General features: G+C 39.1%; 2 protein-coding genes across 4 annotated transcripts; one reads left to right on the top strand and one right to left on the bottom strand.

The window, feature by feature from the left end:
* Window positions 1-1,449: 1,449 nt before the first annotated feature.
* Window positions 1,450-4,044, bottom strand: tubd1 (tubulin, delta 1). The gene is made up of 8 exons (XM_030778619.1): window positions 3,894-4,044; window positions 3,584-3,731; window positions 3,273-3,489; window positions 2,932-3,163; window positions 2,585-2,749; window positions 2,248-2,388; window positions 1,671-1,854; window positions 1,450-1,561 (listed from the first exon to the last, which is right to left on the bottom strand). The coding sequence occupies exons 1-8, from the start codon at window positions 4,042-4,044 to the stop codon at window positions 1,459-1,461; spliced, it is 1,341 nt and encodes a 446-aa protein (XP_030634479.1). The 3' UTR covers window positions 1,450-1,458.
* A 1,759-nt stretch (window positions 4,045-5,803) lies between these two features.
* rps6kb1b (ribosomal protein S6 kinase b, polypeptide 1b) lies at window positions 5,804-11,132 on the top strand. Of its 3 annotated transcripts, none has more exons than XM_030776453.1 (15): window positions 5,804-5,946; window positions 6,758-6,801; window positions 7,083-7,203; window positions 7,366-7,434; window positions 7,562-7,709; window positions 8,030-8,087; window positions 8,394-8,494; window positions 8,593-8,683; window positions 8,819-8,909; window positions 9,088-9,195; window positions 9,308-9,364; window positions 9,517-9,594; window positions 9,683-9,790; window positions 9,905-10,017; window positions 10,177-11,132. In XM_030776453.1, the coding sequence occupies exons 1-15, from the start codon at window positions 5,878-5,880 to the stop codon at window positions 10,421-10,423; spliced, it is 1,503 nt and encodes a 500-aa protein (XP_030632313.1). In that variant the 5' UTR covers window positions 5,804-5,877; the 3' UTR covers window positions 10,424-11,132. The 3 variants fall into 3 exon arrangements, with proteins under 3 accessions (XP_030632313.1, XP_030632312.1, XP_030632314.1); XM_030776452.1 differs by having other exon boundaries at window positions 9,308-9,370; XM_030776454.1 differs by lacking the exons at window positions 6,758-6,801; window positions 7,083-7,203; window positions 7,366-7,434 and having other exon boundaries at window positions 9,308-9,370.
* Window positions 11,133-14,144: the final 3,012 nt, after the last annotated feature.

Genomic DNA, 14,144 nt, shown 5'->3' with positions numbered 1-14,144 from the left:
AAAAAAAAAAAAAAAACTATTGAATTTTGTTGTTTTAATTGCAGGACTATTAATATACAGTGCAGTTACTTGCTTCATCTGTAATAATTGATATGAAGATGTATTATGTTCTCGTATGTAACCTAAAATTCATTGAACTTGGTGGAGATATGACTTCAAGATGTCAGCCCACTACTGCAACTGCTTTCATCTGGGATATGGAGAGGTAAGTTTAAACAGCAGAAGAAAACCCAGTATTAACTGTCAGCTTCACATCTATGTGAAACGCACAGATGAAAAGGTGAGTAAATTCAGTAGTCTTATGAACAGGCACGAAGAAGTCAAGCTGTTGCATTGTCAGAACAATGCAGGGTTTCAAAGTCTGTTCCACACTCGGACATTCTGCTTATTTCATCAGTATTTTAAATTGAACCACAAAGTCCTAAATTAGTACAAACAGGACAGCTTGTTTGGGCCTAGACGGAAAACTTACTACTATTCAAGAAGTCTGAGCTACTTTGTAAGTGTGAGATACTCAAGTAACTGAACTAGAATACAAACTACTGAGTCGCCGCAGTACAGAAGATGTTGAGGATTGAGGATTGCCTGTCTTGAGCTTTTGAGGAAGCAGACTGTTTTACTCCATGTACAGTACTCCAGTCAGTATCTCTCCTTCTCCCATCCTGTCAGATAGCTTATCAGACTGGTGTTGGCTGTTAAATTATGTGTCAACAACATTCTGTAGGCTGTCTGAAATTTTGGGATTGGTCAACCTACAATGACTGTCTGATTTGTAATTGTTTTCGCATTTGCATTATGTCTATACGTATATATGTCCTTTATGAATAAATTGTGTTTTAGTTTTATGATTGTTATTTATTAAAGTGTTCTTCAGTTAATGGTTTTGAAGTGCCTTGATGTTCAATGGTTGTGTTTCCCTGTGGAATAATAAATAGTCAAAAACAGTCACCTGTCAGTGTCATTACCCAGAGCAAACAGCTTTTTGTTGGTCTTTTTCTCTAGTGGAGGCAAAATGCAAATTACAATGTTCAGGTCATAAAGGATGTGCTTTTGTGATCAAAGCATATAAATCTGCAATGGGAAGAGTTCTTTGTATAAAATCAGAATGTAAGGGACTCAGTGTTTTTTTTGGGTTTTTTTGCTTTATTAACGAAAAAACTATGTAGAATTAATTTTACTTATGTTTTTAATTCTCTCAGACATCATAATTACAGGTAAATCCATATAACATATTAACATATGCTTTCTATAAACATATTAATGTACATATTAATTTTACATTTGCTTTGTAAAGCCATAAATCAACCAATAATTTCGCCCACATGTATTTAAATATGGTTGATTACTCAGTCTGCCTTTAGCAGCTTCTATGATTCAGTCACAGGCAACCGCTAATCGAGACACATGAAAATGTGAGTGATTCATTCACTGATACAGTGCATACAAATAAGAATTCGTCTATGGGTGTGTGTAGCTGGAGATGATCTGTTCCAAGGTTGTGAAGCAGTCCAAAAAGTCTTCTTCTGAGACACCAAACTTTGTGTACTGGTGAATGTAAGCCCTGTGAGATCAAGAAAACGTTATGTCTTAAGATGAAAAAGAATAATAAAAAAACTAAAGGTGAATTACATTAAAAACTGCTGCTGTATTTTATGTGCTGTGTAAATTACCTGGATGCAAACATATTCCAAGCTTTCTTAACGATATTGTCCAAAGGCCTCAGAAGTGACTGGCTATTGCTGACTATGGTGGCAGACTTCTCATAGCCGTTAAATGGTACTGAGGTATTCCACGCGCTGAAAGTGCCACCAGCTGGGAGCCACGGTGCATACATTCCAGAGTCCTTAAAAGCACCTGTTGCGTGAGAGATTCATTAAGTATTTATTTCAATCCAGTATTGAATACAGTGCTAGGTGGTGGAAGGGTAGTAGACACCGTTAGCTTACACTGCCTAATCTAGTTTGTTTAAAGTAAAAAAAAATATATCAGATTATCTTTCCAAATCAGTACATCTGACGTCAGGTTAAAGGAAAACTTTTTTTAACCCCCTTATCTCCTTAACACCCCCCCTCCCCGGAAGATTTAAGGACAAATAATGGTGAAATACTTTCATCAAGCATCTTGATGCTTATTTATCAACTCACAATAGCAGGATATGGCAACTGATTTGAATAATAGTTCAAAGGTATTATTCACAACTGCTCTTGTAATTACTAAACGTTGCTATGAAAACAGAGAACAACTTGCCTGTATCTGCAGTGGAGACATCTTTTCCCCGTAGTATCAGGAGATTGGCCAGAGACGTGTTGAAGCCCACATGCCTCTTATTTCTTGCCATCTCACCAGCAGACTTGTCCACAGATGGCACGCACACTTTCCAGTCAATACCTGTGAGATGATAAAGTGTCCTTTAAGCGGATCTGAAGCATGGGTACACATCAGAGACAGCAGAAATGCCCATCTCCATCTCAGTCTATCCGCCCGTTCCCTTACACCACCGCTACACAAAACAGCATGCTGGGTAACTGCTACGAGGCAGCTTTTTCAAACTGTTTCGCAGTGCTGTGCGTGTTGACAAACCCACCTTCTTCCATCTTTGCGTTGGCGATGAGCATCTGCCGTAAATGTTTGAGCAAGCCGGGCCATTTGAAAGCACTGTAAGCCAGAGATGAGCTGCACATCTGAGGAATGTTGCACAAGCTCAGCAGTTTAAACTCAGGATGGCAGACCAGGCTACACAATAACTCACCTACGAGTTCAGAGAGAGAGAAAAAAAAACAACAAATATTTGTCACGAGCAGAAGGAACAAAAGTTGTCTAAAATCGCCTGAGCTTATGAACGTTCAGAGCAGGGGAGCATTAATTATTCATATTTTATTTAAACTTTAAATCATTTGTGTTTCTGCTACGGTGAGAAGGCTGCAGTTTTACCTATGGGGTCTCTACTGTAACTGCTGAGAGAGTGTTCAGTAAAGGCTGGCTGAAGCACACTCCCCAACTGATGAGCGATCACCTTATTAACATCACTGATGGAGATGTGTTTGATGTTCATTAGCTGGGCACAGATCTTGTGAACCGTGTCATTTTCATGCACCAGAATGGCGTCAGACAGTTGGTAAAGGTGAGAAAGCGTGAGGACTGAGTTGTAGTTCTGGACTATAACCTTCAAAGCAAATGACGAAGAACAGTGTAAGAAATTAATACAAAGCACATTCAAAGGTATGAACGAATAGATAGTACACTCTGAGAGATAGTATACAAAAACATATCACCTCTCCAGTGCAATAGGGCCAGGTAAGATGATTAAAAATGAAAGAGTTGGGGTACATGTCACGTATACATTGTGTGACATATGTACCCATCCCTGATCCTGTGCCTCCTGCCACACTCATCATCGGTAGAATCCCTGCCAGGCGATCACAACGTTCAACTTCTCTTCGCACTAGATCTGTCATAACCTCTTCGTGTCGGGGGCCATGAACACTGAACCTGTGAGCAAGCCAGTAAAAATGACACATGTCAATCATACAACTTGAACCTAAAACAAATCCGTTTGTAAACAAACTTATACTAAATCCCTTACCCATTGGCCCAGTTGTTTCCAGAGCCCTGTTTCTGACAGAAGTGCGCTGTTTCTCCATACTTCCATTTCCCAGACTTGGAGGCCTTTGTAATGGCCTGTGAGATCACTTTAGGCTCCATATCAAATAACACTGATCGAGCCACAAGATCTGAAATAACAAATACATCATAATGTCTAAAAAACCTTTTCCACAGTCATCCTCATGAGAGGTGTAGTGCAGTGAATTGTTGTTGCCATTGTTGTCATATACGTAAACTCATGCTGTTCTTAGGCAGCATTCATGTATGGGAAAGGAAAAATACTACATTACCTCCCTTTGAATTCTCATAGAAAAATCGCTCATCGCTGCATTCCTTGTACGTTTTTCGATTAGCTCCATTCGAATCGCTGTTGATGACACTGAACAACTGTTGGCCAATCTGATTGCCACACTGTCCTAACTGTACTGCTACGACTGACATGGTTATACTTTAGTAACAAATGTGTTACCAGGCACAGTTTGTTTCCGTTGTACCTGTCGACTAATGCTAAATAACTAGGCTAATTGTCTGGCTCAGCTCTATAAAATATTATAGTCGGTCGGAATTTTAACAAAGGTTCGTGCTGAGATAATTCGGATGTTAAATCCCTCTAAATATAACTGATGTTAGGTACGCAAATAGTGGGTGTCAAATGCTATTTGAAACACCGTTGACTTGCCATCATCTTCTACTCCCAGTTACCAACTTCTATCCATACACCTCTCTCATCTTATGTTTTCTCTTTTTAGTGTTACTGTTAAAAGCTAACGTGTGAAAAGTATCAGTCACTGAAGAGAATATTTCTAGATTTTAGTTCACCGTTTTGAAAGCGAAGCAACTTGACTAAACAAATTTACCGCTTCCTGTGCCTGACTAGGGAGTACTTTGTTGCCATGTCTCTGAAAACCCTCTCTACCGTGTAGCAATTATTATCCCTGCCAGTCAGACGGGGTTGCCAGATAAGCATCATATTTGTCCCAGGTGGTCGATTTAAACACAGCTTAGCAGACGGGTTTTTTTTTCTTTCGACCTAAAATTTACAAATGACTAGACAACACATGCGTGAACCTACATTTTCCACATAAAACAACAAACAGTGCTGCAGGTAAACATCTCTCCCAAGTCTCAATGCACTGACCATTAGTCTATGAATGTAAGCCGTTAAATCTCTTTCTTAGTGTCTGACTCCCTGCTCCTGGGTCAGTGGTTCTAGTTGGGCTCGGGAAAATCCGTTCACGCATTTGCCCCCAGCACTGGCGTTCTAAGACCTAATTCCATTTTTTAAAGTGAACGTCGAGGAGCTATTTCAATAAACTGATTTGCATTGGAAAATCTGCTGACAGGAACAACAAAAATACTCGATTATGCAATGTTTAGAGCGATTTTCAATGATATTTTCATTCTTCATACGACTTTGATGTAATGTATTTATTGAGACGTAAATAGTCCTGTTTTCATTGATTTGCCCTGAAACAAAAAAAAATGACAATGGCATTTGACTATCAATTTTTGAGTTTTTTTGTTGTTTGTTTTGTTTTGTTTTTGATCATTTGAACAACATTGACATTTGATTAACATGGTAGAGTTCATGTAAAGTACCACTAGGGGCGCATGTGATCAAACTTCATACATTCAGTATAAGTTCCATAAAACTTTATACTGATTTTATTGAAAAGCTTGCCATGAAATGGATTATGTCCAGTTTCAGATACCAGGAAAGCTGATTGTTTCGTAACTGCTTGCAATATGACCCCATTATCATTGTGCTACACTCACATTTGCTCTCATAACTTCAGTGAAGCAATTCGACTGCACAAATAGTGTTAATACGAATACAGAAAGTTGCAGTTTGCACATACCTCTCAAGCAAGAAATCACGTCACAGGATGACATTAAGAAGTTAACTTAAACTATACAAACCGGTGAGGCGAATACAAAAATAATTCCGAAGAAAACAATCTTTAAACAATTATTAAACAAGACAACTTTTGTTTATCAAAGTTATAAAACACTTTGAAAGAACTTGAATCACTGTTTTCTCTATGGTGAATTTCATAAGAATTAGAGACGTATTACTCAGACATGAAACGGAATAGTAGTTTACACAACGGCCTGCCAAATATCACAGTAATCCTCATTCTCATTACGTTGTGTTTTGTCCGCACTGCGCATGCTTCACCGTAGCCGGACATGGCGGCGATGTGTTCATGTCCATGAGGCGGGAAGCGCTAACCACAATTGCGTATTAAAGCGAGCTACTCCAGCGAAGTAAACATGGCTGGTGTATTTGACATTGATTTGGACCAGCCAGAGGAAAATGTTTCTGATGATGACCTCGAAGAGGTAATCAATTTGAGATGTTTTGTTGTGTTAGTGGTCCATCTATCTGTGTTGCTAGCTTATTAGCCGTCAGGCCTGTCCTGCTTTGGTTAAATGCCAATGGAAATGTTAGGCCCCGGTTTTGTCAACGCGCACCGTTTAGCTAGCTAGCTAGCTCGTGAATCAAATGTGTATTCATTATGAAGTATACAAACTTTGTGTTTGACACTAGTTACCATTGTTTTAACTTGTTTTGTTGCCAGCTAACTAGCAAATCTTCAATATAAAGCGTGCGGCGATAGTTTGCTAGTAAGGGATCTTTGTTGACTTGCCAAGTGGCGAGTCTAGTGGTTTCGCTTGCAAGCTAGCACGGTAGTAAATGTTAGCTGACAAGCAAATTTTATTTTGGAACCCTAGCAGCGAATCGGAATTTTGACATGTGCAGTTGGTGTCCCAGCGCGTGGGATTATGACAGACCATCTGTGAAATGATCGAGATGTATGTTGAATAAAGACACTGGCAATTTCTCAAGTTTGTCAGTGCAGTAAGAGCTTTGTTAGCGTTAGTTGTTCCACCACTTGTTACAACCCATATCAAATGAAACCAAGAAGCTGAATTGTTAACCCAGTGGCCGATGTTATGAGTGTAAGCATTCTCACATTTCATTACCATGTGCTCCCACCCTTATAGTAATATCGTATTAGCTTGTTCCATAGTACAATCTTTCAACAATTTGCAGTAGAGCTTTCCTTGTCTTGTACAATGCAACCGTTAGGTGTTAAGTGTAATTGGATTTGTATACCTAAATTGTCGTTTTACTATTCTGGCTTTCCAGGCCCAGATCAATGATCTCATGGATCAGTGCAGTGGCTTTGAATTGTAAGTACTCTTTTGCTTCATGCATTGAGTCATATGTGAGTATATTATGATTAAAACAATGAGGAAAGACTGGCAGAAGTCTCTATATTTATATACACTCCTCCAGTAGTAGATCTAATTTGGAATCACTGACGCTATTTCCATCAGTATGGCATGATGCTGTTGTAGATGATACTGTGTTACAAGGTTGAATAAGATTTTAACGCATATTCTAGTCGGTGGTGAAATATACTATTGGTGTTAAGAGTAACAACCGCTTTTTTGTGATGAATGTTTTTCAGTAACATGGATGACTGCGAGAAGATTGAGATATCCGAAGACAATGTCAATCAAGGAACAGAGAGCATACGCCCAGAGTGCTTTGAGCTGCTGCGGGTTTTGGGAAAAGGGGGCTATGGAAAGGTATTGTTTGAATACATGCCACAAAGGATCCACAACTTATTGGTTTTTCACAAATTGGTACACAGTTACAAAGTATATATGGTTGTCTCTTAATGCACTGACACATTCTGACTGCATTTTTTGTTATTGTATGCAAATTTTAATATTAAAATATTTTGATAGGTTTTCCAGGTGCGAAAAGTCACTGGAGCCGGATCAGGAAAGATATTTGCTATGAAAGTCTTAAAGAAGGTACCCATTAAGATTTTCTTTATAACTGAATAGTGAAGTAAATTGATTAAATATGATCATAAAATATGGCTGAAATATAACTTTTTGGAAATAGACATAAAAACGTATCTCCATTGTATACCTCCAGGCTATGATTGTGCGGAATGCAAAGGACACAGCTCACACCAAGGCAGAACGGAACATCCTTGAGGAAGTGAAGCATCCTTTCATCGTCGATCTCATCTACGCCTTTCAGACCGGCGGCAAGCTTTACCTCATCCTTGAATACCTAAGTGGTCAGTGAATCAAGTGCAAGCTTTGTTTCTAAAAGATGGATGACTCCTCATGCTTTGCTGTCTCTTCCTGTCACCATAGTGTTGCTAGGAAGTATGTCTTGTCTCAGCTCATTAATATGCAACAGCATGGCTTCTCTGAATCCTTTTCTTTACTTGTTAGGTAAATTAGATTAAATACATACATACGTAATTCATTAGATGGGGTTGTTAGATATAGTTTTCTCTTGAAATCATACAGCTCGGTTATTTAGTTGTTTATTTATTTATTTTGGTCCCTGGACATTTAAATAAACCAATAACCACAGTGTTGTAATTTTCAGGTGGGGAGCTTTTCATGCAATTGGAAAGGGAGGGAATTTTCATGGAGGACACAGCCTGGTAAGAACGGACTTTAGAAGCTATTTCTATGCTGTCTAAAATCCTCACCTTAATTTACACGGCTGTTGCATGCAGAGACCTGAATAAGTTCAAAATTAATGACATTGTAACTAATGGCATTGTAGCTAATGTCGAATATCGTTGTGTTTTGTTTTGTTTTGTTTTTTTTATTGGCGAATATGTGTAATAAAAGCTTTTAAGGACTAATTGTTTCACTGCAACTAATAATTTAATTAAAGCACACTTTGCCAGACAAGATCACTGTAGATGTTAAATAAATGATGCTAAAGGCTGTTTTACTTGCAGCTTTTACTTGGCAGAGATCTCTATGGCCCTTGGACACCTGCACCAGAAAGGCATCATCTACAGGGACCTGAAACCAGAGAACATCATGCTAAATAACCAGGGTAATTTGTCAGCGCAACATCGACTTTGTTGAAACAGCTTTGATGCGCAGAAAACTAATTACAATCATCATCTTTCATCCCTTGTTTTTTCTTAATAGGTCATGTAAAATTGACTGACTTTGGTCTTTGTAAGGAATCTATCCATGATGGCACAGTTACTCACACGTTCTGTGGCACCATTGAGTATATGTAAGTCAGTTGTTTTTTTTTTATGAATGAACATATGTTATGTAATTACCATCTGTACCCTGATTTAGGCTTCCATGTGTTATGAATTATGCATTACATTGTCCCTGATAACTCAGTCTGTTGCTATTACTGCAGGGCTCCAGAGATCCTGATGAGAAGTGGACACAATCGGGCCGTTGACTGGTGGAGCCTGGGAGCCCTGATGTATGACATGCTAACAGGGGCAGTAAGTGCAAATTCTCTTGCCAATCCTCTAGGTCTCTCAGACAATGGACTGGTTGGATGAGCCAAATATCTCTCCCATTTTGAATTTTAGACTGTAATGGTTTTATTTGCCGCGCGACAGTTTCGTTTTAAACGAGGATTAATTGTGTCACTGACTAGATGATACTTTTTTTTTTTAGCCACCTTTCACCGGAGAAAACCGGAAGAAAACCATTGACAAAATTTTGAAATGCAAACTTAATCTTCCCCCCTACCTCACACAAGAAGCCAGAGACCTGCTTAAAAGGGTGAGGTGTTGCTACGGGATATAAAAATGCCCTAGCCTTTTATAATTGTTATTTATTTATTTATTTATTTTTTATTTAATACCGGTAACATCTTTCATTCTGATTTGTTTAGTTGCTGAAAAGAAGTGCCTCATCTCGGCTAGGAGCTGGACCAGGGGATGCCACAGAGGTGCAGGTTAGTTCTGGATTTAGTTATGAGTTATGGACAATTATGAGTTATGCATTTAAAGAAATACAATACTTTTGTGGTGGACCGCTAATGCTGAAAGATCATTTTTTTTATGTAGAGAAAACATGACCACCTCTCTCTCTCTTTCTCAGACTCATCCATTTTTCCGCCACATAAATTGGGACGATCTCCTTGCGAGGAAAGTGGAGCCGCCGTTTAAGCCTTTCTTGGTGAGTGTTCTCTGGTTTCCTGCTTGGCTGTTCTCAGGAGAGGTTTAGATTTGATCCAATATCATGACCTATGCTCTTGAACCCACAGCAATCTGCTGATGATGTGAGCCAATTTGACTCCAAGTTCACCAGCCAGACTCCTGTTGACAGTCCTGATGACTCTACTCTCAGTGAAAGTGCTAATCAGGTCTTCCTGGTAAGAAATCTGATATACAGTCAAGCATGGGCTTTGTTTAGCTCTCTGATATTTTATGTAGAAGCTTTTCCTTATTTTGTCCTTTGATTTTTTTTTTTTTTTTTTTTTTTGCAGGGTTTTACCTATGTTGCCCCATCTGTGTTGGAAAACGTCAAGGAGAAGTTCTCATTTGAGCCAAAAATCCGCTCACCTAGACGGTTTTTAGGGAGCCCAAGAACGCCAGTCAGGTATCCCAACTTATCCAGTACCAGAGCAAAAGCATCTCTAATCTGCATTCAGAGTTTTCTTCGCTTACTTGCGGCTGCTTAGATTAGATGCTTAAAATGCTTCATTGCTTTGTGTAGCTTTGTCTGAAATATTTTGCTCCGTTCTCTGTTGCTGTACAGTCCGGTGAAGTTTGCTGGAGATTGCTGGCCACGAGGACCTACCATGCCTGGATCATCTTCTCTCCAGTCCCCCACAGAGCTGGCCATGGAGGTCTCCCCCATGGATCAGATGGACATTACAGCCAGTGGTGAGGCCACTGCTCCGCTGCCCATCCGGCAGCCAGCAGGCTCTACCATGGGCCAGTTCAAACAGCAGGCCTACCCAGTGCTATCCAAACGACCAGAACACCTGCGTATGAACCTATGACCCTTTGTGTATCTCAGAGATTCTTCTTTTTGCTTTCTCCATTTGTTGTTTTTTCTTTTGGTTTTTTTTGTTTGTTTTTTTTTAAAGGGCACTTGGGAAAATGACATGTTCCCAACAACACTACAATCTCCTACTACTGTAGACTGTCCCTCACTTTTTCTGATGAGCATGTGTGCTTCACTGAGCTTGAGAGAGAGAGACTGCTTCAGTTCCTCACACACCATAAAACCTCAGATCACATTTGTTCTCAGATGCTTCCTGTCATAATTTATCAAACGGATTGTCCAGATTGGGCCTTCTTTGGAATTATTGACTTTTTTTTTTTTTTTTTTACATGATTGTACCATAAAAAAGGAATATGAAACAGACAAACAAACAAACAAAAAAAACCAAGTCAGAAACGACTTGGTTCTATTAACTATTTGCAGACGATAGATGACATGGTGCTCTCTGCAAAGATGATCAAGTGCTGTTGAGGAATTGTTTCCAAGGGATGCATTGTGTTTTTACAGTATTGTGCGGGAATGCTGTATGGCCTTCCAGCTTAGAATGAAATGTACAAATCATTCATTTGACGACAAAAAAAAAAAAAAGATGCATTTGTGGGGTAATTCCACAGGTTCATTACCTGACTCATGTCTTATATTTTAAAACAATGGACGTGTCCCACGTTGCTCTAAAGATGATGGATCAATACATGAGAGCTTCAATAAAAGCAAATACCTTTAATTTTTAAATACATATATTTTTATTTGTACTTCTGATCTTTTTTTTTTTTTTTGAGTATGCGACTTTTGCAAGAAAACAATCATGGGGTTCATTTGCTTCATTTGCTATCAGCTTGTGTGAAATGGGGTTTTGAGTATTATTCAGCATTTTCACATTGTTTTAACAATTTGTTACGTGACCAGGATGATTCGTGGTTCATGCTTTTCTGCACACGAATCAGTTAAGAGCCACAGAAGTGTTAATGTCTGTCTCAAGAAAAAAATATTTTGTTGACCAGCAACAGAGAGTATAGTAGCTTCGTGGGTTTTTTTTTTGTTTGTTTTGTTTTTTTGAAGCTCACACACAACCTGGATGTCAGAATCACACTTAGTTTTCTGTGGTAAATAGAGAAATCAATTGTTTGTTTAAAAGTAATGGAAAATGGATGGATCCAAATCTGAGAGGGAGCAAGTCATATGGCAGTCATATTAATGAGATCACTGCTGTCTAAGATCCCAACTAATGCTTTTGTATTACGTTGTAAACAGTATGGAGAACACAAATCAGGTTAGTCCAGTATGTACACACTGTATGTTTGTATAGGTTGTTTGGTATGTTAGACGGTTGTTTTCTAAGCCACAGGAAGAGAAAGAAAAATATTGTTATCCATCTGCGCTATCAGCAGCATTGCCTGCAGAGATAAGATATAACTCCTCAGAGGCCGGGAACATTACAAACTCATAAAAGGGGAGCAGTGGAGACTTTGGAGAATTGTCATATATCAGTAAAATTGGATTGATCTATTAAGAGCAGTATGGGCAATTTCCTGGTACTGTTTACTGATTGCATGATTCAGACCATATGTGAATTAAACAGATAACTGTGTTAGTGAGAGAGACATACTGGATCAAACCCCATTAAGCTGAAATGGTTGGTTAAATGAGGCCAGTAGGCATGTGTCCTCCCATTACCTTGTCCCGTCAAAGCAAGGGACATTGCACAATTACCATGGGTGCCTTCTGAATAAGACAAAAAGGATCCAAGGTGATTTTGGTAGTGACCATTAATATGTTTGTCTACACGTCGAGAGGAGTCAACATTGTCGAGGGTGAGGTTGCGTCGAACACTTGTTGCGGTGTAAACTGCTGACTCCAGTCACTCACTCAGGTTGTGTGTAAAGGGTCAGCTGTGCTGTTCCAACTGAGTACTTTGGAGATAAACAAACTGTTGTACACAAAGACCTAGCAGAACTCTGCCACCAAGCTGTCAGATATGGTATTGCAACTGCACATTGGTAGTCGTCAGACATCAGATTTCTTTTTTCCTTTTTTCTTTTTTTTTTTAAGCTGTAGTTACAGACCTAAAAATAACTCTTTCAAAAATCGGTTGTGGGCAGTGATACTTATTGATGACGATTCCAATTACGTTTTGTTTATTTTTTCATTTCTGGGGGTTTTTTTTTTTTGGTTCCTTGTGACATGTTTAGTCATTGTGTCACAAGCCTCTCTGTGTTTTTTTTTACCATGTTGAGCAATTTGTATTTTCTATTTTTGTTTGAAGATAGATTTATTATAGCAATGTGAGAGCCTTTTTCCACATCTTCACAGTGTTACAGTTAGATCACCACTAATGGTAATAACAACTTTGTGGTGCTTAGTATAAGAAACGTCCACACTATATCTACATCATACAACGACATCACCTTTTGTTTGTCAAAAAAGAAACACGTCGTATGTACTGTGTCAACCGTAGCTTATCAGCAGTGCACTGAAGCACAGACAGATTGTTGTGAGTCTGTACCTAGACAGGAAGCCTTCTCTCAGCTGCTGATAGTTGTTGGGTTGGTTTCCCTCTGGTTACATTTCTCAATGCAGCTGCACACTGAGGAAAATGACACCTTGTCCTAAAGGCTGTGCTATGGGTAATAATATGACTGGTGTTGCCCCCCCCCCCCCCGACACACACGCACGCACACACTTTTTTTTTTTTAATTTGGTTTGTAATTAGCCCATCAATTATTAGACCTGTTTTTTTATTTTGTAACATCAACTGCATACCCTAGGGAGTCATTATGAGTCAGGCTCTCAAAATGTAATGATTCGTTTTATCACCAAGCTTCCTCTTCGCTATGTTACTGTGAGGTTTTCATATAATAACATTAAAGGAAAACATCAACAAACATATACCGGCAAAATAACCACGTCTCAGCACTGTGATATTATTCATAGTTAGTTCCCACTTAACTAGCTTTGATGGCACAAATATAGTCAAATCTTATAGATCCCACTAGAGTATGACTGTTTCATTTCAGGGGGAATATGACTCACCAGATTCTCAACAAAATGGAAAAAGATTATTTACTAAAGCACAGTGGAGAGCTGTAATATGTTTCACTCTGCAGTAAATGAAGTGTCTGGCAGCAAGGGTAACACTGAGAGGAGACACTTCAGGTCTCCAGGGAGCCTTGTTTGTCGCCGTACATCCATTTTCAGTGCAACTGCTTTTAATGAGTACTGATGCACTGGGATATGTCACTGCCGTTAGTGCACCTTGTTTGGAAGTGTTGTGTTTAATTACTGCTGCGGATTCGCCTCTATGTTTGGGAGAAGTGGCTCACGGAGGTGAATTGATGGACAGCGTTGTCATTGTCCCTCTCTCACTTTCCTTCTCTTTGTCTCTTTCCCTGTCTCTGTCTCTGTCCAAAAGCATCTTAAGTGTGCTTCATGAAGAGTTGGCAAGCTTAATATCTGCACATATTGTCTTACAACGTATATTGTCAGCTTTGGTTTGGTTTGCCTCATCCACTTATATAAGGCGACACAGTCCTTCTTTACCTCGGTAATGATAGACTGTCTTAATTATCAGTGTTATAACGACTCTAATTTTACTCGTTTAGATCAAGGCATAGAAAACGGTTTCTTTTCTTTAGCAACTGACATGACAGATCTTTCCACAGTGGGACATGTGTTATTTTGAGCCATATGAGGTAATACTGCCTCGCTCTTGCATGTGA

The sequence above is a fragment of the Chanos chanos genome, chromosome 6 (assembly GCF_902362185.1).
Source record: "Chanos chanos chromosome 6, fChaCha1.1, whole genome shotgun sequence".
In the NCBI taxonomy this organism is placed as follows: Eukaryota; Metazoa; Chordata; class Actinopteri; order Gonorynchiformes; family Chanidae; genus Chanos; species Chanos chanos.
This window is presented reverse-complemented; position numbering and strand designations above follow the sequence as displayed.

What these genes read in the sequence shown, in the direction of transcription:
- tubd1 (XM_030778619.1), bottom strand. Translation starts at nt 4,044, where the DNA reads ATGTCAGTCGTAGCAGTACAGTTAGGACAGTGTGGCAATCAGATTGGC. An exon ending in CTATGAGAATTCAAAGGGAG is followed by an intron (nt 3,732 to 3,893) that starts GTAATGTAGTAT and finishes TTGTTATTTCAG; the next exon opens with ATCTTGTGGCTCGATCAGTG. An exon ending in TGGAATATGTTTGCATCCAG is followed by an intron (nt 1,562 to 1,670) that starts GTAATTTACACA and finishes TTGATCTCACAG; the next exon opens with GGCTTACATTCACCAGTACA.
- rps6kb1b (XM_030776452.1), top strand. Translation starts at nt 5,878, where the DNA reads ATGGCTGGTGTATTTGACATTGATTTGGACCAGCCAGAGGAAAATGTT. An exon ending in CAGTGCAGTGGCTTTGAATT is followed by an intron (nt 6,802 to 7,082) that starts GTAAGTACTCTT and finishes AATGTTTTTCAG; the next exon opens with TAACATGGATGACTGCGAGA. An exon ending in CGCCGTTTAAGCCTTTCTTG is followed by an intron (nt 9,595 to 9,682) that starts GTGAGTGTTCTC and finishes TTGAACCCACAG; the next exon opens with CAATCTGCTGATGATGTGAG.